Source organism: Oncorhynchus keta, chromosome 35 (assembly GCF_023373465.1).
Source record: "Oncorhynchus keta strain PuntledgeMale-10-30-2019 chromosome 35, Oket_V2, whole genome shotgun sequence".
In the NCBI taxonomy this organism is placed as follows: Eukaryota; Metazoa; Chordata; class Actinopteri; order Salmoniformes; family Salmonidae; genus Oncorhynchus; species Oncorhynchus keta.
In genome coordinates, this window is record NC_068455.1 from 3,762,995 (window position 1) to 3,786,733 (window position 23,739).

Consider the following 23,739-nt stretch of genomic DNA (forward strand, 5'->3'; position numbering starts at 1 on the left):
ATCTCCATGTTAAAACAAGGAAAACAAGTTCAAAGCTGAAACGTGTGTTGTTTCTGTAGATTACAGCTGAAACGTGTGTTGTTTCTGTAGATTACAGCTGAAACGTGTGTTGTTTCTGTAGATTACAGCTGAAACGTGTGTTGTTTCTGTAGATTACAGCTGAAACGTGTGTTGTTTCTGTAGATTAAAGCTGAAACGTGTGTTGTTTCTGTAGATTACAGCTGAAACGTGTGTTGTTTCTGTAGATTACATCTGAAACGTGTGTTGTTTCTGTAGATTAAAGCTGAAACGTGTGTTGTTTCTGTAGTTTAAATCTGAAACGTGTGTTGTCTCTTTAGATTAAAGCTGAAACGTGTGTTGTTTCTGTAGATTAAAGCTGAAACGTGTGTTGTTTCTGTAGTTTAAATCTGAAACGTGTGTTGTCTCTTTAGATTAAAGCTGAAACGTGTGTGTTGTTTCTGTAGATTAAAGCTGAAACGTGTGTTGTTTCTGTAGTTTAAATCTGAAACGTGTGTTGTCTCTTTAGATTAAAGCTGAAACGTGTGTTGTTTCTGTAGATTACAGCTGAAACGTGTGTTGTTTCTGTAGATTAAAGCTGAAACGTGTGTTGTTTCTGTAGTTTAAATCTGAAACGTGTGTTGTCTCTTTAGATTAAAGCTGAAACGTGTGTGTTGTTTCTGTAGATTAAAGCTGAAACGTGTGTGTTGTTTCTGTAGATTAAAGCTGAAACGTGTGTTGTTTCTGTAGATTAAAGCTGAAACGTGTGTTGTTTCTGTAGATTAAAGCTGAAACGTGTGTTGTTTCTGGAGATTAAAGCTGAAACGTGTGTTGTTTCTGGAGATTAAAGCTGAAACGTGTGTTGTTTCTGTAGATTAAAGCTGAAACCTGTGTTGTTTCTGTAGATTAAAGCTGAAACCTGTGTTGTTTCTGTAGATTAAAGCTGAAACGTGTGTTGTTTCTGTAGATTAAAGCTGAAACCTGTGTTGTTTCTGTAGATTAAAGCTGAAACGTGTGTGTTGTCTCTAGATTAAAGCTGAAGCGTGTGTTGTTTCTGTAGATTAAAGCTGAAACGTGTGTGTTGTTTCTGTAGGTGTTTGTTGGATCCCGAAATGAACCTGAGACACCCTATCTGGCCCTCTTCCCTCAGCCCGCGGTGGCTCGTTGGATCCGCATCAACCCCCAGACCTGGTACTGGAACGGGACAATCTGTCTCAGAGCAGAGGTACTGGGATGCCCCCTCCCAGGTGTGTTGTAATGGAACGATTGATCTGGCACACTGGCGCATGCGGAGACATATATTTAGTTCGGCCTGACTTCAGAGTCATGTAAATGCGTCACAATTCAGAAACCTCAATGTCCCGACATATATGGCTATGGGAGCCTGTATATGTTCTGTATATGTATATGTTCTGTATATGTTCTGTATATGTTCTGTATATGTTCTGTATATGTTCTGTATATGTATATGTTCTGTATATGTTCTGTATATGTTCTGTATATGTTCTGTATATGTATATGTTCTGTATATGTTCTGTATATGTTCTGTATATGTATATGTTCTGTATATGTTCTGTATATGTTCTGTATATGTTCTGTATATGTATATGTTCTGTATATGTTCTGTATATGTATATGTTCTGTATATGTATATGTTCTGTATATGTATATGTTCTGTATATGTATATGTTCTGTATATGTTCTGTATATGTTCTGTATATGTTCTGTATATGTTCTGTATATGTATATGTTCTGTATATGTTCTGTATATGTATATGTTCTGTATATGTTCTGTATATGTTCTGTATATGTTCTGTATATGTTCTATGCAGTAACACAAGAGCAACGACACTACACTTGGAAGACGGGTTTACTACAAAGCAGGATCGATGATTTAGCCAGTTAACTTTTATAAACATCCGGAAATAATTATTGATTTTCTGGTTAATAAGAAAGATAAACGTAGATCTATGTTTTTAGGTCATGCTCATTGTGTTTTTAGGTCATGCTCATTGTGTTTTTAGGTCATGCTCATTGTGTTTTTAGGTCATGCTCATTGTGTTTTTAGGTCATGCTCATTGTGTTTTTAGGTCATGCTCATTGTGTTTTTAGGTCATGCTCATTGTGTTTTTAGGTCATGCTCATTGTGTTTTTAGGTCATGCTCATTGTGTTTTTAGGTCATGCTCATTGTGTTTTTAGGTCATGCTCATTGTGTTTTTAGGCCATGCTCATTGTGTTTTTAGGTCATGCTCATTGTGTTTTTAGGCCATGCTCATTGTGTTTTTAGGTCATGCTCATTGTGTTTTTAGGTCATGCTCATTGTGTTTTTAGGTCATGCTCATTGTGTTTTTAGGTCATGCTCATTGTGTTTTTAGGTCATGCTCATTGTGTTTTTAGGTCATGCTCATTGTGTTTTTAGGTCATGCTCATTGTGTTTTTAGGTCATGCTCATTGTGTTTTTAGGTCATGCTCATTGTGTTTTTAGGTCATGCTCATTGTGTTTTTAGGTCATGCTCATTGTGTTTTTAGGTCATGCTCATTGTGTTTTTAGGTCATGCTCATTGTGTTTTTAGGTCATGCTCATTGTGTTTTTAGGCCATGCTCATTGTGTTTTTAGGTCATGCTCATTGTGTTTTTAGGCCATGCTCATTGTGTTTTTAGGTCATGCTCATTGTGTTTTTAGGCCATGCTCATTGTGTTTTTAGGCCATGCTCATTGTGTTTTTAGGTCATGCTCATTGTAGGCCATGCTCATTGTGTTTTTAGGCCATGCTCATTGTGTTTTTAGGCCACGCTCATTGTGTTTTTAGGCCACGCTCATTGTGTTTTTAGGCCATGCTCATTGTGTTTTTAGTCCATGCTCATTGTGTTTTTAGGCCATGCTCATTGTGTTTTTAGGTCATGCTCATTGTGTTTTTAGGCCATGCTCATTGTGTTTTTAGGCCATGCTCATTGTGTTTTTAGGCCATGCTCATTGTGTTTTTAGGTCATGCTCATTGTGTTTTTAGGTCATGCTCATTGTGTTTTTAGGTCATGCTCATTGTGTTTTTAGGTCATGCTCATTGTGTTTTTAGGTCATGCTCATTGTGTTTTTAGGTCATGCTCATTGTGTTTTTAGGCCATGCTCATTGTAGGTCATGCTCATTGTGTTTTTAGGTCATGCTCATTGTGTTTTTAGGCCATGCTCATTGTGTTTTTAGGTCATGCTCATTGTGTTTTTAGGCCATGCTCATTGTGTTTTTAGTCCATGCTCATTGTGTTTTTAGGCCATGCTCATTGTGTTTTTAGGCCATGCTCATTGTGTTTTTAGGTCATGCTCATTGTGTTTTTAGGTCATGCTCATTGTAGGCCATGCTCATTGTGTTATTAGGCCATCCTCATTGTGTTTTTAGGCCATGCTCATTGTGTTTTTAGGCCATGCTCATTGTGTTTTTAGGCCATGCTCATTGTGTTTTTAGGCCATGCTCATTGTGTTTTTAGTCCATGCTCATTGTGTTTTTAGGTCATGCTCATTGTGTTTTTAGGTCATGCTCATTGTGTTTTTAGGTCATGCTCATTGTGTTTTTAGGTCATGCTCATTGTGTTTTTAGGTCATGCTCATTGTGTTTAGGCCATGCTCATTGTGTTTTTAGGCCATGCTCATTGTGTTTTTAGGCCATGCTCATTGTGTTTTTAGGTCATGCTCATTGTAGGCCATGCTCATTGTGTTTTTAGGCCATGCTCATTGTGTTTTTAGGCCATGCTCATTGTGTTTTTAGGTCATGCTCATTGTAGGCCATGCTCATTGTGTTTTTAGGCCATGCTCATTGTGTTTTTAGGCCATGCTCATTGTGTTTTTAGGCCATGCTCATTGTGTTTTTAGGTCATGCTCATTGTAGGCCATGCTCATTGTGTTTTTAGGCCATGCTCATTGTGTTTTTAGGCCATGCTCATTGTGTTTTTAGGCCATGCTCATTGTGTTTTTAGTCCATGCTCATTGTGTTTTTAGGTCATGCTCATTGTGTTTTTAGGTCATGCTCATTGTGTTTAGGCCATGCTCATTGTGTTTTTAGGCCATGCTCATTGTGTTTTTAGGCCATGCTCATTGTGTTTTTAGGTCATGCTCATTGTAGGCCATGCTCATTGTGTTTTTAGGCCATGCTCATTGTGTTTTTAGGCCATGCTCATTGTGTTTTTAGGCCATGCTCATTGTAGGCCATGCTCATTGTGTTTTTAGGCCATGCTCATTGTGTTTTTAGGCCATGCTCATTGTGTTTTTAGGCCATGCTCATTGTGTTTTTAGGCCATGCTCATTGTGTTTTTAGGCCATGCTCATTGTGTTTTTAGGTCATGCTCATTGTAGGCCATGCTCATTGTGTTTTTAGGCCATGCTCATTGTAGGCCATGCTCATTGTGTTTTTAGGTCATGCTCATTGTAGGCCATGCTCATTGTGATATTAGGTCATGCTCATTGTGTTTTTAGGCCATGCTCATTGTGTTTTTAGGTCATGCTCATTGTGTTTTTAGGTCATGCTCATTGTAGGCCATGCTCATTGTGTTTTTAGGCCATGCTCATTGTGTTTTTAGGCCATGCTCATTGTGTTTTTAGGCCATGCTCATTGTGTTTTTAGGTCATGATCATTGTGTTTTTAGGTCATGATCATTGTGTTTTTAGGCCATGCTCATTGTGTTTTTAGGTCATGCTCATTGTAGGCCATGCTCATTGTGTTTTTAGGCCATGCTCATTGTAGGCCATGCTCATTGTGTTTTTAGGTCATGATCATTGTGTTTTTAGGCCATGCTCATTGTGTCTTTAGGTCATGCTCATTGTAGGCCATGCTCATTGTGTTTTTAGGCCATGCTCATTGTAGGCCATGCTCATTGTGTTTTTAGGTCATGATCATTGTGTTTTTAGGCCATGCTCATTGTGTTTTTAGGCCATGCTCATTGTAGGCCATGCTCATTGTGTTTTTAGGTCATGCTCATTGTAGGTCATGCTCATTGTGTTATTAGGTCATGCTCATTGTGTTTTTAGGCCATGCTCATTGTAGGTCATGCTCATTGTGTTATTAGGTCATGCTCATTGTGTTTTTAGGTCATGCTCATTGTAGGCCATGCTCATTGTGTTTTTAGGTCATGCTCATTGTAGGTCATGCTCATTGTGTTATTAGGTCGTGCTCATTGTGTTTTTAGGCCATGCTCATTGTGTTTTTAGGCCATGCTCATTGTGTTTTTAGGCCATGCTCATTGTGTTTTTAGGTCATGCTCATTGTGTTTTTAGGCCATGCTCATTGTGTTTTTAGGTCATGCTCATTGTGTTTTTAGGTCATGCTCATTGTAGGTCATGCTCATTGTGTTTTTAGGTCATGCTCATTGTAGGCCATGCTCATTGTATTTTTAGGCCATGCTCATTGTGTCTTTAGGCCATACCCATTGTCTTTTAGTTGTTCGAGTCAATTAGACCATGCCCATTTCAAGATTATCCCCTGGTACAACAACTACTGGTAGGCTGACAGTAGCTGGCAGGCTTATCCCCTGGTAAAACAACTACTGTCATGGTATCAACAGCCTGGCAGGCTTATCCCCTGGTACAACAACTACTGTCATGGTATCAACAGCCTGGCAGGCTTATCCCCTGGTACAACAACTACTGTCATGGTATCAACAGCCTGGTAGGCTTATCCCCTGGTAAAGCAACTACTGTCATGGTATCAACAGCCTGGCAGGCTTATCCCCTGGTACAACAACTACTGTCATGGTATCAACAGCCTGGTAGGCTTATCCCCTGGTACAACAACTACTGTCATGGTATCAACAGCCTGGCAGCTTATCCCCTGGTACAACAACTACTGTTATGGTATCAACAGCCTGGCAGGCTTATCCCCTGGTACAACAACTACTGACATGGTATCAACAGCCTGGTAGGCTTATCCCCTGGTAAAGCAACTACTGTCATGGTATCAACAGCCTGGCAGGCTTATCCCCTGGTACAACAACTACTGTCATGGTATCAACAGCCTGGTAGGCTTATCCCCTGGTACAACAACTACTGTCATGGTATCAACAGCCTGGCAGGCTTATCCCCTGGTACAACAACTACTGTCATGGTATCAACAGCCTGGTAGGCTTATCCCCTGGTACAACAACTACTGTCATGGTATCAACAGCCTGGCAGCTTATCCCCTGGTACAACAACTACTGTCATGGTATCAACAGCCTATTTAAACCAGGTAGTGCATTCTGGTAGGCTTATCCCCTGGTACAACAACTACTGTCATGGTATGAACAGTCTATTTAAACCAGTGTGTTGTCATTTAACTCTACACACTGGGCTTGTAAAGTAGCATGTTACAGGGTTGGGTTCAATTCCATTTCAAGTTGGAAGGTCAGTGTATGTCCTGAATTGACTGGTACCCCACACCCTGGCATGTCATCTTGACCCTTGGTCAAGGACACACACAGAGATCTTATCAACCCTGTCTTCATTCTCTTAGATCCGGACAACGTTTGGCAACACTTCTCTGAAAAACTGTCTGGCTCTAAAGATAACCTGGACTTCAGACACCACAACTACAAGGAGATGAGGAAGGTGAGATCTCACACACACACACACACGCTCTCTCACTCACTCACTCACTCACTCACTCACTCACTCACTCACACACACACACACACACACACACACACACACACACACACACACACACACACACACACACACACACACACACACACACACACACACACACACACACACACACACACACACACAGCTGTCCTACCTGTAACTGTCCTCTGTATATGTAAGTGCTTATCCAATATCCTCTTTATTTAAAAACACGTATTTAGTGCTTATCCAATAAAAACACATAATTTTACTGTCCAATGAGGTCCCAGCACTGATGTGTGTCTGTCTTCTCTGCAGCTGATGAAGGCTGTGAATGAAGAATGCCCTCGTATCACTCGCATCTACACCATTGGGAAGAGCTACACCGGACTGAAGCTGTACGTCATGGAGATCTCTGATAACCCCGGAAAACATGAACTAGGTCAGAAAGATGTCTTCTATGGCACCCTATCCCCTATATAGTGCACTACTTTAGACCAGATCCCTATGGCACCCTATTCCCTATATAGTGCACTACTTTAGACCAGAGCCCTATGGCACCCTATTCCCTATATAGTGCACTACTTTAGACCAGAGCCCTATGGCACCCTATTCCCTATATAGTGCACTACTTTAGACCAGAGCCCTATGGCACCCTATTCCCTATGTAGTGCACTACTTTAGACCAGAGCCCTATGGCACCCTATCCCCTATGTAGTGCACTACTTTAGACCAGAGCCCTATGACACCCTATTCCCTATATAGTGCACTACTTCTTCTTTTTTTTGTTGCCAGGGCCCATAGGGACCACACTGGAACAAAATCAGCTGTAACGTTCATGAAGCTCTGAGAACAGGGCTTCTTAAACAACTCTGAGAACAGGGCTTCATGAACAGCCCTGAGAACAGGGTTTCATGAACAGCCCTGAGAACAGGGCTTCTTAAACAGCTCTGAGAACAGGGCTTCATGAACAGCCCTGGGAACAGGGCTTCATGAACAGCCCTGAGAACAGGGCTTCTTAAACAGCTCTGAGAACAGGGCTTCATGAACAGCTCTGAGAACAGGGCTTCATAAACAGCTCTGAGAACAGGGCTTCATAAACAACTCTGAGAACAGGGCTTCATGAACAGCCCTGAGAACAGGGCTTCATGAACAACTCTGAGAACAGGGCTTCATAAACAGCTCTGAGAACAGGGCTTCATGAACAGCTCTGAGAACAGGGCTTCATAAACAACTCTGAGAACAGGGCTTCATAAACAGCTCTGAGAACAGGGCTTCATAAACAACTCTGAGAACAGGGCTTCTTAAACAGCTCTGAGAACAGGGCTTCATGAACAGCCCTGAGAACAGGGCTTCATAAACAGCTCTGAGAACAGGGCTTCTTAAACAGCTCTGAGAACAGGGCTTCATAAACAGCTCTGAGAACAGGGCTTCATGAACAGCCCTGAGAACAGGGCTTCATAAACAGCCCTGAGAACAGGGCTTCATAAACAGCTCTGAGAACAGGGCTTCATAAACAGCTCTGAGAACAGGGCTTCATAAACAGCCCTGAGAACAGGGCTTCATGAACAGCTCTGAGAACAGGGCTTTATGAATCGCTCTGAGAACAGGGCTTCATAAACAGCCCTGAGAACAGGGCTTCATGAACAGCCCTGAGAACAGGGCTTCATGAACAACTCTGAGAACAGGGCTTCTTAAACAGCTCTGAGAACAGGGCTTCTTAAACAGCCCTGAGAACAGGGCTTCATGAACAACTCTGAGAACAGGGCTTCATGAACAACTCTGAGAACAGGGCTTCTTAAACAGCTCTGAGAACAGGGCTTCTTAAACAGCCCTGAGAACAGGGCTTCATGAACAGCTCTGAGAACAGGGCTTCTTAAACAGCCCTGAGAACAGGGCTTCATGAACAGCCCTGAGAACAGGGCTTCTTAAACAGCTCTGAGAACAGGGCTTCATGAACAGCTCTGAGAACAGGGCTTCTTAAACAGCTCTGAGAACAGGGCTTCTTAAACAGCTCTGAGAACAGGGCTTCATAAACAGCTCTGAGAACAGGGCTTCATGAACAGCTCTGAGAACAGGGCATCATGAACAACTCTGAGAACAGGGCTTCATGAACAACTCTGAGAACAGGGCTTCATAAACAGCTCTGAGAACAGGGCTTCATGAACAGCCCTGAGAACAGGGCTTCATAAACAGCCCTGAGAACAGGGCTTCATAAACAGCTCTGAGAACAGGGCTTCATAAACAGCTCTGAGAACAGGGCTTCATAAACAGCCCTGAGAACAGGGCTTCATGAACAGCTCTGAGAACAGGGCTTCATGAACAGCTCTGAGAACAGGGCATCATGAACAGCTCTGAGAACAGGGCTTCTTAAACAGCCCTGAGAACAGGGCTTCATAAACAGCTCTGAGAACAGGGCTTCATAAACAGCCCTGAGAACAGGGCTTCATAAACAGCCCTGAGAACAGGGCTTCATAAACAGCTCTGAGAACAGGGCTTCTTAAACAGCTCTGAGAACAGCGCTTCTTAAACAGCTCTAAGAACAGGGCTTCTTAAACAGCCCTGAGAACAGGGCTTCTTAAACAGCTCTGAGAACAGGGCTTCTTAAACAGCTCTGAGAACAGGGCTTCTTAAACAGCTCTGAGAACAGGGCTTCTTAAACAGCTCTGAGAACAGGGCTTCTTAAACAGCTCTGAGAACAGGGCTTCATGAAGCTCTGAGAACAAGGCTTCTTAAACAGCTCTGAGAACAGGGCTTCTTAAACAGCTCTGAGAACAGGGCTTCTTAAACAGCTCTGAGAACAGGGCTTCTTAAACAGCTCTGAGAGCAAGGCTTCTTAAACAGCTCTGAGAACAGGGCTTCTTAAACAGCCCTGAGAACAGGGCTTCTTAAACAGCTCTGAGAACAGGGCTTCATGAACAGCTCTGAGAACAGGGCTTCTTAAACAGCTCTGAGAACAGGGCTTCTTAAACAGCTCTGAGAACAGGGCTTCTTAAACAGCTCTGAGAACAGGGCTTCATAAACAGCTCTGAGAACAGGGCTTCATGAACAGCTCTGAGAACAGGGCTTCATGAACAACTCTGAGAACAGGGCTTCATGAACAACTCTGAGAACAGGGCTTCATGAACAGCTCTGAGAACAGGGCTTTATGAACAGCTCTGAGAACAGGGCTTCATAAACAGCTCTGAGAACAGGGCTTCATGAACAGCTCTGAGAACAGGGCTTTATGAACAGCTCTGAGAACAGGGCTTCATGAACAGCTCTGAGAACAGGGCTTCATAAACAGCCCTAAGAACAGGGCTTCATAAACAGCTCTGAGAACAGGGCTTCATGAACAGCTCTGAGAACAGGGCTTCTTAAACAGCCCTGAGAACAGGGCTTCATAAACAGCTCTGAGAACAGGGCTTCATAAACAGCCCTGAGAACAGGGCTTCATAAACAGCCCTGAGAACAGGGCTTCATAAACAGCTCTGAGAACAGGGCTTCTTAAACAGCTCTGAGAACAGGGCTTCTTAAACAGCTCTAAGAACAGGGCTTCTTAAACAGCCCTGAGAACAGGGCTTTTTAAACAGCTCTGAGAACAGGGCTTCTTAAACAGCTCTGAGAACAGGGCTTCTTAAACAGCTCTGAGAACAGGGCTTCTTAAACAGCTCTGAGAACAGGGCTTCTTAAACAGCTCTGAGAACAGGGCTTCTTAAACAGCTCTGAGAACAGGGCTTCATGAAGCTCTGAGAACAGGGCTTCTTAAACAGCTCTGAGAACAGGGCTTCTTAAACAGCTCTGAGAACAGGGCTTCTTAAACAGCTCTGAGAACAGGGCTTCTTAAACAGCTCTGAGAACAGGGCTTCTTAAACAGCCCTGAGACCAGGGCTTCATAAACAGCTCTGAGAACAGGGCTTCTTAAACAGCTCTGAGAACAGGGCTTCTTAAACAGCTCTGAGAACAGGGCTTCTTAAACAGCTCTGAGAACAGGGCTTCTTAAACAGCTCTGAGAACAGGGCTTCTTAAACAACTCTGAGAACAGGGCTTCTTAAACAGCTCTGAGAACAGGGCTTCTTAAACAGCTCTGAGAACAGGGCTTCTTAAACAGCTCTGAGAACAGGGCTTCATAAACAGCTCTGAGAACAGGGCTTCATGAACAGCTCTGAGAACAGGGCTTCTTAAACAGCTCTGAGAACAGAGCTTCATAAACAACTCTGAGAACAGGGCTTCTTAAACAGCTCTGAGAACAGGGCTTCTTAAACAACTCTGAGAGCAGGGCTTCTTAAAGGGTAGAAGTCAACCCCTCTGTGTGTGTGTGTGTGTGTGTGTGTGTGTGTGTGTGTGTGTGTGTGTGTGTGTGTGTGTGTGTGTGTGTGTGTGTGTGTGTGTGTGTGTGTGTGTGTCATGCCTGACAAAGCTGTTTATCCTCAGACAGTCTGCCAAGTATTTTCTGCAGGGTTCTGTGGGTTATTGGAGCCGTTTTCAGAGAGAAAACACACACACACACACTGCTGTTTTCAGAGAGAAAACACACACACACACTGCTGTTTTCAGAGAGAAAACACACACACACACTGCTGTTTTCAGAGAGAGGAGGCCTCTCTTATATCAACAAATGGATAATGATTTCAAGTGAAGACCAAGCAGCACAAGACAGATTCCTCGGTCACCATCGTTTGTATCGGTAGAAATGTCCCTCCCTAGTCAGTTCTAGTTATATTCACAGTCTCTTTTTTACTTCTGCAAAAATATACAAGTGAAAAACTACTTTTTAGCTATTCTTGAAAGACGAGTTATATGAACAGATTGTTTTAGGAAAGGATAAGCTGCTCTCTCTAGTAGCTCCGACGCTTTCGTTTATTCACCAACGTTACAGCGAGCTGTCTTCAACAGGGTTTCATGTCAACAGATTGGGAAATAGAATAAAAAAATAAACATACACTCTTAGATAAGAAAAGGATTCTACGCAGAAGCATACAGGGTTCTTCAGTTTGTCTCCATAGGGGATCCCTACATGGTGCTGGGTAGAACCCCTCTTCCTAGAACACTGTATAAATGTTTTTTTACCACAAACCATTTTATCATCTAAAGGTTGAGTTCCACCAGCCTTTAATACCCTTTAAAATTGTAACTCTTTATTTAAAAGAGAGAGAGAGAAAAAAAATACTATAAAATGTTTATTCGGATTCAGAAGAGTTGTATGTAGAACCTTAGAACCTCTTTCCTAAGAATCATCAAAGAACCAATTCTTTAAAAAAAAATGTTTTTTTAAATCTTGCGATAAAAAAGGTTCTAGGTGGAACCCTTTACGCTACAAAGACACCTCGTTTTCCAGAAAGGGTTTGTCCAATGAAAATAGTTATTGGTAGAACCCTATCCGTCTGCGAAGAACCATTTTGGAAGAGCTGATATTGTTTTGTTTTTTTGTCGGTTTGAGTTTCAAAGGTCATTTGATTCTCTAAACTGGAGCCTGTTGTTTTGAATCGGGGCAGAGAAGAGATCCTCATGTGTTTTTCATTAGAATCAGGAAGGACAAGAAAATGACAGGGAGCTTTAACAATGAGTACCTTAATGATAGAAGGTAGAGTACGAGAGCTGATGATACTTAATCAGGAGTGTTGATCTAGGATCAAATCACTTCCTGTCAATGTAATAATGTAATATTAGTCATTGTTCTGAAAGCCCGAACTGATCCTTAAATGGCCTTCTAGTCTGAGACACTTGATACATACATCCCCCTTGGTTTAGTTTCTTTAGGTCTCTCTTCTCCCATCTGTACAAGATGTGTGTTGTTCTGCCACAGTGGTCCATGTTGTACACTTTGGCAGCCATAGTTGTAGCAGGACTGATCACTAGGAAACACACAGTGATTTCGGGACGTTTGAAAAGATCCCCAGAACGTCAATATATGCCTTCCTCAGCACGATTAAAACTATTCCCCAGCACTGGGTGCCAACTCGTGAAGCTCGCAGACGGAGAGCGCTGCTCAGACCACCGCGCCAGCCGCAGTTCACAGAATACTTCATGGTAATAGCGCCAAACTATAGCTCTAATCTGAACCACTCAGAATGAATACCTAAACTTAACCCTTTGAGTTGTTTCTGTTTTAACCCTGTAACCATGGAGAATTAACCCTGTAACCATGGAGAATTAACCCTGTAACCAAGCAGAATGAACCCTGTAACCAAGCAGAATTAACCCTGTAACCATGGTGAATTAACCCTGTAACCAAGCAGAATGAACCCTGTAACCAAGCAGAATTAACCCTGTAACCATGGTGAATTAACCCTGTAACCAAGCAGAATTAACCCTGTAACCATGGTGAATTAACCCTGTAACCAAGCAGAATTAACCCTGTAACCATACAGAATTAACCCTGTAACCAAGCAGAATGAACCCTGTAACCAAGCAGAATTAACCCTGTAACCATGGTGAATTAACCCTGTAACCAAGCAGAATGAACCCTGTAACCAAGCAGAATTAACCCTGTAACCATGCAGAATTAATCCTGTAACCAAGCAGAATGAACCCTGTAACCAAGCAGAATTAACCCTGTAACCAAGCAGAATGAACCCTGTTACCATGGTGAATTAACCCTGTAACCAAGCAGAATGAACCCTGCAACCAAGCAGAATGAACCCTGCAACCAAGCAGAATTAACCCTGTAACCAAGCAGAATTAACCCTGTAACCATGGTGAATTAACCCTGTAACCAAGCAGAATGAACCCTGTAACCAAGCAGAATGAACCCTGTAACCAAGCAGAATGAACCCTGTAACCAAGCAGAATGAACCCTGTAACCATGGTGAATTAACCCTGTAACCAAGCAGAATGAACCCTGTAACCAAGCAGAATTAACCCTGTAACCAAGCAGAATGAACCCTGTAACCAAGCAGAATGAACCCTGTAACCAAGCAGAATTAACCCTGTAACCAAGCAGAATTAACCCTGTAACCATGGTGAATTAACCCTGTAACCAAGCAGAATGAACCCTGTAACCAAGCAGAATTAACCCTGTAACCAAGCAGAATGAACCCTGTAACCAAGCAGAATGAACCCTGTAACCAAGCAGAATGAACCCTGTAACCAAGCAGAATGAACCCTGGAACCAAGCAGAATGAACCCTGTAACCAAGCAGAATGAACCCTGTAACCAAGCAGAATTAACCCTGTAACCAAGCAGAATGAACCCTGTAACCAAGCAGAATTAACCCTGTAACCAAGCAGAATGAACCCTGTAACCAAGCAGAATGAACCCTGTAACCAAGCAGAATTAACCCTGTAACCAAGCAGAATGAACCCTGTAACCAAGCAGAATTAACCCTGTAACCAAGCAGAATGAACCCTGTAACCAAGCAGAATGAACCCTGTAACCAAGCAGAATGAACCCTGTAACCAAGCAGAATGAACCCTGTAACCAAGCAGAATTAACCCTGTAACCAAGCAGAATGAACCCTGTAACCAAGCAGAATTAACCCTGTAACCAAGCAGAATGAACCCTGTAACCAAGCAGAATGAACCCTGTAACCAAGCAGAATGAACCCTGTAACCAAGCAGAATGAACCCTGTAACCAAGCAGAATTAACCCTGTAACCAAGCAGAATGAACCCTGTAACCAAGCAGAATGAACCCTGTAACCAAGCAGAATGAACCCTGTAACCAAGCAGAATGAACCCTGTAACCAAGCAGAATGAACCCTGTAACCAAGCAGAATGAACCCTGTAACCTTGCAAAATGAACGCGTCAAAAATAGACATTAATCCATTATGCGTTGAATTTCGAAGGGGAAACTATGAGATCTTGTTGAGCTGGAGTCAACACAATAATGAAAGCTTGGAAGCTTTATCAAGTAGAAAGAATGCATTGCTGATGTTGACGTCATGACAACAAAACCCTGCCTGGAGCGGAAGACCAATTTCTGTTGTTCACTGTAACATGGACAATAAAGTTTGAATCGTATTCACATTGTAGAAACGTCCCCTGTTCCCCTGCAGGTGAGCCAGAGTTCCGCTATGTGGCAGGTATGCATGGCAACGAGGTGGTTGGCAGAGAGCTGGTGCTGAACCTCATGCAGTACATCTGTCGGGAGTTTAGACGAGGCAACCCACGCATCGTCCGTCTGGTGACCACCACACGTATCCACCTACTGCCGTCTATGAACCCTGATGGATACGAAACAGCCTTTGAAAAGGTAGGATGAGGGGTGGAGCAGGGGATAAGGGATGTATTGATTGATTTGAATTATTGACTGGCTAATTGACTGGCTGACTGTGTGGTAATGGGAGATGTCGAAAAACTGCCTTTCCTCACTGGTTGAAATCTGCCTCAAAGGACCATGGAAAGAGCACCACCTTGTGGTCAGAGAACTCTAGAGAGAGGACTCAGAACCTCCTCGTAATGACTTCATATTAGAACTCTAGAGAGAGGACAGAACCTCCTCGTAATGACTTCATATTAGAACTCTAGAGAGAGGACTCAGAACCTCCTCGTAGTGACTTCATATTAGAACTCTAGAGAGAGGACTCAGAACCTCCTCGTGATGACTTCATATTAGAACTCTAGAGAGAGAGGACTCAGAACCTCCTCGTAATGACTTCATATTAGAACTCTAGAGAGAGAGGACACAGAACCTCCTCGTGATGACTTCATATTAGAACTCTAGAGAGAGGACTCAGAACCTCCTCATGATGACTTCATATTAGAACTCTAGAGAGAGGACTCAGAACCTCCTCATGATGACTTCATATTAGAACTCTAGAGAGAGGACTCAGAACCTCCTCATGATGACTTCATATTAGAACTCTAGAGAGAGGACTCAGAACCTCCTCGTGATGACTTCATATTAGAACTCTAGAGAGAGAGGACACAGAACCTCCTCGTGATGACTTCATATTAGAACTCTAGAGAGAGAGGACACAGAACCTCCTCGTGATGACTTCATAATAGAATAAGGAAGGGATGTAGGACATATTGATTGATCGATCGATCGATTGTGTGATATTGAAAATAGCTTTAAACATGCATCTCAACTGAACTTCTCTCCAGGGGTCAGAACTGGCAGGTTGGGCTCTGGGGCGCTACAGCTACGAGTGGGTCGATATGAACCACAACTTTCCCGACCTGAACAATATCATGTGGGACGCCAAGGAGAATGACACAGACATGGTTAAAACAGCCAACCACTACATCCCCATACCAGAGTACTACACTAAAGAGGATGCCTTCGTAAGTGCTGTACACTACACATCAACTCCACCACAGAGTATGACTCAACATTATGTTTTCAGTTTTTTATTTTTCCTGGTTTTACATTTGTTTTATTTTTCCACTCTAAAAATTCCACTTGTTCATAGAGAAACAATGAAATTGTTCGTACTGTCCCAGGCTGTCTGTACTGTCCCAGGCTGTCTGTACTGTCCCAGGCTGTCAGTACTGTCCCAGGCTGTCTGTACTGTCCCAGGCTGTCTGTACTGTCCCAGGCTGTCTGTACTGTCCCAGGCTGTCTGTACTGTCCCAGGCTGTCAGTACTGTCCCAGGCTGTCTGTACTGTCCCAGGCTGTCTGTACTGTCCCAGGCTGTCTGTACTGTCCCAGGCTGTCTGTACTGTCCCAGGCTGTCTGTACTGTCCCAGGCTGTCTGTACTGTCCCAGGCTGTCTGTACTGTCCCAGGCTGTCTGACATGTTCGTCTGTCCCAGGTGACCCCAGAGACATGTGCTACTAACACGTTCTTCTGTCCCAGGTGACCCCCAGGCTGTCTGTACTGTCCCAGGCTGTCTGACATGTTCGTCTGTCCCAGGTGACCCCAGAGACATGTGCTACTAACACGTTCTTCTGTCCCAGGTGACCCCAGAGACTCGTGCAGTCATCAGCTGGATGCAGGACATCCCCTTTGTCCTGAGTGCCAACCTCCACGGGGGAGAACTGGTGGTTACCTACCCCTTCGACTGCACCCGGGACTGGGCCCCTCAGGAAAACACCCCTACAGCTGACGATAGTTTCTTCCGCTGGCTGGCCACGGTCTACGCCTCCACCAACCTGGTCATGGCCAACCCTGATAGGAGGATCTGCCACTCTGAAGATTTCCAACAGCACAACAATATCATTAACGGAGGAGCCTGGCACACCGTCCCTGGGAGTCAGTAGTTCTCCTATATATATATATAATCAACACCGTCCCTGGGAGTCAGTAGTTCTCCTATATATATATATATACAGTGGGGAGAACAAGTATTTGATTCACTTCCGATTTTGCAGGTTTTCCTACTTACAAAGCATGTAGAGGTCTGTAATTCTTTATCTTAGGTACACTTCAACTGTGAGAGACGGAATCTAAAACAAAAATCACATTGTATGATTTTAAAGTAATTAATTAGCATTTTATTGCATGACATAAGTATTTGATACATCAGAAAAGCAGAACTTAATATTTGGTACAGAAACCTTTGTTTGCAATTACAGAGATCATACGTTTCCTGTAGTTCTTGACCAGGTTTGCACACACTGCAGCAGGGATTTTGACCCACTCCTCCATACAGACCTTCTCCAGATCCTTCAGGTTTCGGGGCAATACAGACTTTCAGCTCCCTCCAAAGATTTTCTATGGGGTTCAGGTCTGGAGACTGGCTAGGACACTCCAGGACCTTGAGATGCTTCTTACGGAGTCACTCCTTAGTTGCCCCTGGCTGTGTGTTTCGGGTCGTTGTCATGCTGGAAGACCCAGCCACGACCCATCTTCAATGCTCTTACTGAGGGAAGGAGGTTGTTGGCCAAGATCTCGTGATATATGGCCCCATCCATCCTCCCCTCAATACGGTGCAGTCGTCCTGTCCTCTTTGCAGAAAAGCATCCCCAAAGAATGATGTTTCCACCTCCATGCTTCACGGTTGGGATGGTATTCTTGGGGTTGTACTCGTCCTTCTTCTTCCTCCAAATACAGCGAGTGGAGTTTAGACCAAAAAGCTCTATATTTGTCTCATCAGACCACATGACCTTCTCCCATTCCTCCTCTGGATCATCCAGATGGTCATTGGCAAACTTCAGACGGGCCTAGACATGCGCTGGCTTGAGCAGAGGGGACCTTGGCTTGAGCAGGGGGACCTTGCGTGCGCTGCAGGATTTTAATCCATGACGGCGTAGTGTGTTACTAATGGTTTTCTTTGAGACTGTGGTCCCAGCTCTCTTCAGGTCATTGACCAGGTCCTGCCGTGTAGTTCTGGGCTGATCCCTCACCTTCATCATGATCATTGATGCCCCACGAGGTGAGATCTTGCATGGAGCCCCAGACTGAGGGTGATTGACCGTCATCTTGAACTTCTTCCATTTTCTAATAATTGCGCCAACAGTTGTTGCCTTCTCACCAAGCTGCTTGCCTATTGTCCTGTAGCCCATCCCAGCCTTGTGCAGGTCTACAATTTAACCCTGATGTCCTTACACAGCTCTCTGGTCTTGGCCATTGTGGAGAGGTTGGAGTCTGTTTGATTGAGTGTGTGGACAGGTGTCTTTTATACAGGTAACGAGTTCAAACAGGTGCGGTTAATACAGGTAATGAGTGGAGAACAGGAGGGGCTTCTTAAAGAAAAACGAACAGGTCTGTGAGAGACGGAATTCTTACTGGTTGGTAGGTGATCAAATACTTATGTCATGCAATAAAATACAAATGAATTACTTAAAAATCATACAATGTGATTTTCTGGATTTTTGTTTTAGATTCCGTCTCTCACAGTTGAAGTGTACCTATGATAAAAATTACAGACCTCTACATGCTTTGTAAGTAGGAAAACCTGCAAAATCGGCAGTGTATCAAATATATAATAACCAACACCGTCCCTGGGAGTCTGTAGTTATATAATCAGGCCCTTATCAAAGACCCTCATTTTTGTCCCATATTTTTGTCCCTCAGGTATGAATGACTTCAGCTACATGCACACTAACTGCTTCGAGGTGACAGTGGAGCTGTCGTGTGACAAGTTTCCTCACGCCAGCGAGCTTCCTACAGAGTGGGAGAACAACAAGGAGTCTCTGCTTGTCTACATGGAGCAGGTCTACTGTCCTTTACATGGATTATTTACCAAAGTTATACTGTATCGGAGTTATTCAAACTACTGGAAAGACTTCACTTGTAGAATACTGTCCTACTGCATATCCCAGCTCTCTCTTACCAGCTCTCCAATTTGTAGATATTTCCCTGATCATCTCTGTCTCTGATGTTCCCTGATTATCTCTGTTTCTGATGTTCCCTGATTATCTCTGTTTCTGATGTTCCCTGATCATCTCTGTTTCTGATGGTCCCTGATTATCTCTGTTTCTGATGTTCCCTGATTATCTCTGTTTCTGATGTTCCCTGATCATCTCTGTTTCTGATGGTCCCTGATTATCTCTGTTTCTGATGTTCCCTGATCATCTCTGTTTCTGATGGTCCCTGATTATCTCTGTTTCTGATGTTCCCTGATTATCTCTGTTTCTGATGTTCCCTGATTATCTCTGTTTCTGATGTTCCCTGATTATCTCTGTCTCTGATGTTCCCTGATTATCTCTGTTTCTGATGGTCCCTGATCATCTCTGTCTCTGATGTTCCCTGATCATCTCTGTCTCTGATGTTCCCTGATCATCTCTGTTTCTGATGGTCCCTGATTATCTCTGTTTCTGATGGTCCCTGATTATCTCTGTTTCTGATGTTCCCTGATTATCTCTGTCTCTGATGTTCCCTGATTATCTCTGTTTCTGATGTTCCCTGATTATCTCTATTTCTGATGTTCCCTGATCATCTCTGTCTCTGATGTTCCCTGATTATCTCTGTTTCTGATGTTCCCTGATCATCTCTGTTTCTGATTTTCTGTCCTTGCCTCTACCAGGTTCACAGAGGCATCAAGGGAGTGGTGAGAGACAAGATGACGAAGAAAGGCATTGCAGACGCCATTGTGAAAGTGGAAGACCTGGACCACGACATACGATCAGGTAGAGACGTAAGATTCTACAACGATTTACACGATGCACTACACTACACAGAAGAAACAGAAGAAGAAAAATCAGCCATTTTTTCTGTTTACCTCGAACACTGCTTGTGTGTCAAATTCCTGCCAGCGCCAATTTCTAACTGCTTGTAGTAGCAGACACAATGCTCCGTGCTCGGGATTTACGGTGTTACCGGCATAGCACACAAGGGGGTGCTGAAAACACAAGAAAAGCCCATTGGGCCTCTTACCAGAATGCTAACAAAATGTGCACAATCTAATAGCGAAATCTCAGACGCTGAGATGCTAAACAAGCGAAAACGAACATAAATAAATTGCAAAGACGGGCAATTCCAGCTCATAAAGTTATACAAGCATAGTTAGTAGCTACAGAATGTAAAGTTATACAAGCATAGTTAGTAGCTACAGAATGTAAAGTTATACAGGCATAGTTAGTAGCTACAGAATGTAAAGTTATACAAGCATAGTTAGTAGCTACAGAATGTAAAGTTATACAGGCATAGTTAGTAGCTACAGAATGTAAAGTTATACAAGCATAGTTAGTAGCTACAGAATGTAAAGTTATACAAGCATAGTTAGTAGCTACAGAATGTCATTTTTTTATTAGGTGTGTGTTCAATTACAAGGGAAAGTAAATGAGAGAAATTGTGCAAATCAACAAAGTTGTGATGCTATTCTGAAGCAGCTTGTGTCCACGGAGCAGAGAAGAATGGAGGGAAAACACGCTAACAGGAAGCACAGGGAAAACACTAACAGGAAGCACAGGGAAAACACTAACAGGAAGCACAGGGGAAAACACGCTAACAGGAAGCACAGGGAAAACACTAACAGGAAGCACAGGGGAAAACACTAACAGGAAGCACAGGGGAAACACTAACAGGAAGCACAGGGAAAAACACTAACAGGAAGCACAGGGGAAAACACTAACAGGAAGCACAGGGGAAACACTAACAGGAAGCAAGAAAAAAGACTAACAGGGAAAACAGGAAGCACAGGGAAAACACTAACAGGAAGCACAGGGGAAAACACTAACAGGAAGCACAGGGTAAAACACTAACAGGAAGCACAGGGGAAAACACTAACAGGAAGGAAGCACAGGGGAAAACGCTAACAGGAAGCACAGGGAAAACACTAACAGGAAGCACAGGGGAAACACTAACAGGAAGCACAGGGAAAACACTAACAGGAAGCACAGGGAAAAACACTAACAGGAAGCACAGGGAAAACACTAACAGGAAGCACAGGGAAAAACACACTAACAGGAAGCACAGGGGAAAACACTAACAGGAAGCACAGGGAAAACACTAACAGGAAGCACAGGGGAAACACTAACAGGAAGCACAGGGAAAACACTAACAGGAAGCACAGGGAAAAACACTAACAGGAAGCACAGGGGAAACACTAACAGGAAGCACAGGGAAAAACACTAACAGGAAGCACAGGGGAAAACACTAACAGGAAGCACAGGGGAAACACTAACAGGAAGCACAGGGAAAAACACTAACAGGAAGCACAGGGGCAAACACTAACAGGAAGCACAGGGGAAAACACTAACAGGAAGCACAGGGGAAACACTAACAGGAAGCACAGGGAAAAACACTAACAGGAAGCACAGGGGAAACCACTAACAGGAAGCACAGGGGAAAACACTAACAGGAAGCACAGGGAAAAACACTAACAGGAAGCACAGGGAAAAAGACTAACAGGAAGCACTGGGAAACACTAACAGGAAGCACAGGGAAAAACACTAACAGGAAGCACAGGGAAAAACACTAACAGGAAGCACAGGGAAAAACACTAACAGGAAGCACAGGGAAAAACACTAACAGGAAGCACAGGGGAAACACTAACAGGAAGCACAGGGAAACACACAGGAAACAGGAAACACTAACAGGAAGCACAGGGAAAACACACTAACAGGAAAGAAACACTAACAGGGGGAAACAGGGGAAAACACTAACAGGAAGCACAGAAACACTAACAGGAAGCACAGGGAAAAACACTAACAGGAAGCACAGGGAAAAACACTAACAGGAAGCACAGGGAAAAACACTAACAGGAAGCACAGGGAAAAACACTAACAGGAAGCACAGGGAAAAACACTAACAGGAAGCACAGGGAAAACACTAACGGGAAGCACAGGGAAAAACACTAACGGGAAGCACAGGGAAAACACTAACAGGAAGCACAGGGAAAACACTAACAGGAAGCACAGGGAAAACACTAACAGGAAGCACAGGGAAAAACACTAACATGAAGCACAGGGAAAAACACTAACAGGAAGCACAGGGGAAAACACTAACAGGAAGCACAGGGAAAAACACTAACAGGAAGCACAGGAAAAACACTAACAGGAAGCACAGGGAAAACACTAACAGGAAGCACAGGGAAAACACTAACAGGAAGCACAGGGAAAAACACTAACAGGAAGAAGCTAACAGGAAGGGAAAAACACTAACAGGAAGCACAGGGAAAAACACTAACAGGAAGCACAGGGAAAACACTAACAGGAAGCACAGGGAAAACACTTAACAGGAAGCACAGGGAAAAACACTAACAGGAAGCACAGGGGAAAACACTAACAGGAAGCACAGGGGAAACACTAACAGGAAGCACAGGGGAAAACACTAACAGGAAGCACAGGGGAAACACTAACAGGAAGCACAGGGGAAACACTAACAGGAAGCACAGGGAAAAACACTAACAGGAAGCACAGGGAAAACACTAACAGGAAGCACAGGGAAAAACACTAACAGGAAGCACAGGGAAAAACACTAACAGGAAGCACAGGGGAAAACACTAACAGGAAGCACAGGGGAAAACACTAACAGGAAGCACAGGGGAAAACACTAACAGGAAGCACAGGGAAAAACACTAACAGGAAGCACAGGGAAAAACACTAACAGGAAGCACAGGGAAAAACACTAACAGGAAGCACAGGGGAAAACACTAACAGGAAGCACAGGGACAAAATGACAACTGAACTACTGGCAGAAAGCCATTATAAGATATCTGATAACTTAATAATAATAATAATATAACAGTAAATAATTAGACTGGCTCAACAGTTCTGGGGAACTACAGTAAACTTCATAATGTGACCGGCTCAACTGAACTACAGTAAACTTCATAATGTGACCGGCTCAACTGAACTACAGTAAGCTTGATAATGTGACCGGCTCAACTGAACTACAGTAAACTTCATGTAAAATAATGAGACTGGCTCAACAGTTCTGGGGAACTACAGTAAGCTTCATAATGTGACCGGCTCAACTGAACTACAGTAAACTTCATAATGTGACCGGCTCAACTGAACTACAGTAAGCTTCATAATGTGACCGGCTCAACTGAACTACAGTAAGCTTCATAATGTGACCGGCTCAACTGAACTACAGTAAGCTTCATAATGTGACCGGCTCAACTGAACTACAGTAAACTTCATAATGTGACCGGCTCAACTGAACTACAGTAAACTTCATAATGTGACCGGCTCAACTGAACTACAGTAAACTTCATGTAAAATAATGAGACATGAAAAAACACAATCTTCTTCTTTACCTCCTAACGTTTTGCACAAGTTGACTCCAGGTACTTAAAAAGTATCTACAAATATTCAGATGTATTGGAAAAACATCTAACAAATATTTGACGGTATTGAAAAACCATCCTGTGGCCTTTTCCAAATCAAATGATATCAAATTTTATTTGTCACATGCGCCGAATACAACAGTGAAATGCTTACTTACACGCCCCTTAATAAACCATCAATGCAGTTGAGAAAAAAATAGTGTTAAAGTATTTACTAAATAAACTAAATGTTAAGGGCTTGTAAGTAAGCATTTCCTAGTACTGTTGAATTTGTACGTACCGTCACTGTGGGGACGACGTCATCGATGCTCTTATTGATGAAGCCGATGACTGAGGTGGTGTTACTCCTCAATGCCATCGGAGGAATCCCAGAACATATTCCTCCTGTCTGTGCTAGCAAAACAGTCCTGTAGCTTAGCATCTGAGTCATCTGACCAGTTCTTTTTTGAATGAGTCACTGGTACTTCCTGCTTTACTTTTTACTTGTAAGCAGGAATCATATCTGACCATAGAATTATGCTCAGATATGCCAAATGGAGGGTGAAGGAGAGCTTTGCATGTGTCTCTGTGTGTGGAGTAAAGGTAGACTAGAGTTTTTTTCTCCTCTAGTTGCAC

General features: G+C 43.2%; 1 protein-coding gene across 1 annotated transcript in view; it reads left to right on the forward strand.

The window, feature by feature from the left end:
* Positions 1-23,739, forward strand: part of LOC118369019 (probable carboxypeptidase X1) — a 42,621-nt gene that overhangs the window by 15,198 nt on the left and 3,684 nt on the right. The window contains exons 5-12 of the mRNA XM_052496037.1: positions 1,091-1,244; positions 6,471-6,565; positions 6,902-7,025; positions 14,559-14,755; positions 15,610-15,789; positions 16,406-16,700; positions 18,465-18,604; positions 19,417-19,519. Coding sequence (XP_052351997.1) covers positions 1,091-1,244; positions 6,471-6,565; positions 6,902-7,025; positions 14,559-14,755; positions 15,610-15,789; positions 16,406-16,700; positions 18,465-18,604; positions 19,417-19,519 — 1,288 coding nt within the window. The remainder of the gene's footprint in view (positions 1-1,090; positions 1,245-6,470; positions 6,566-6,901; positions 7,026-14,558; positions 14,756-15,609; positions 15,790-16,405; positions 16,701-18,464; positions 18,605-19,416; positions 19,520-23,739) is intronic.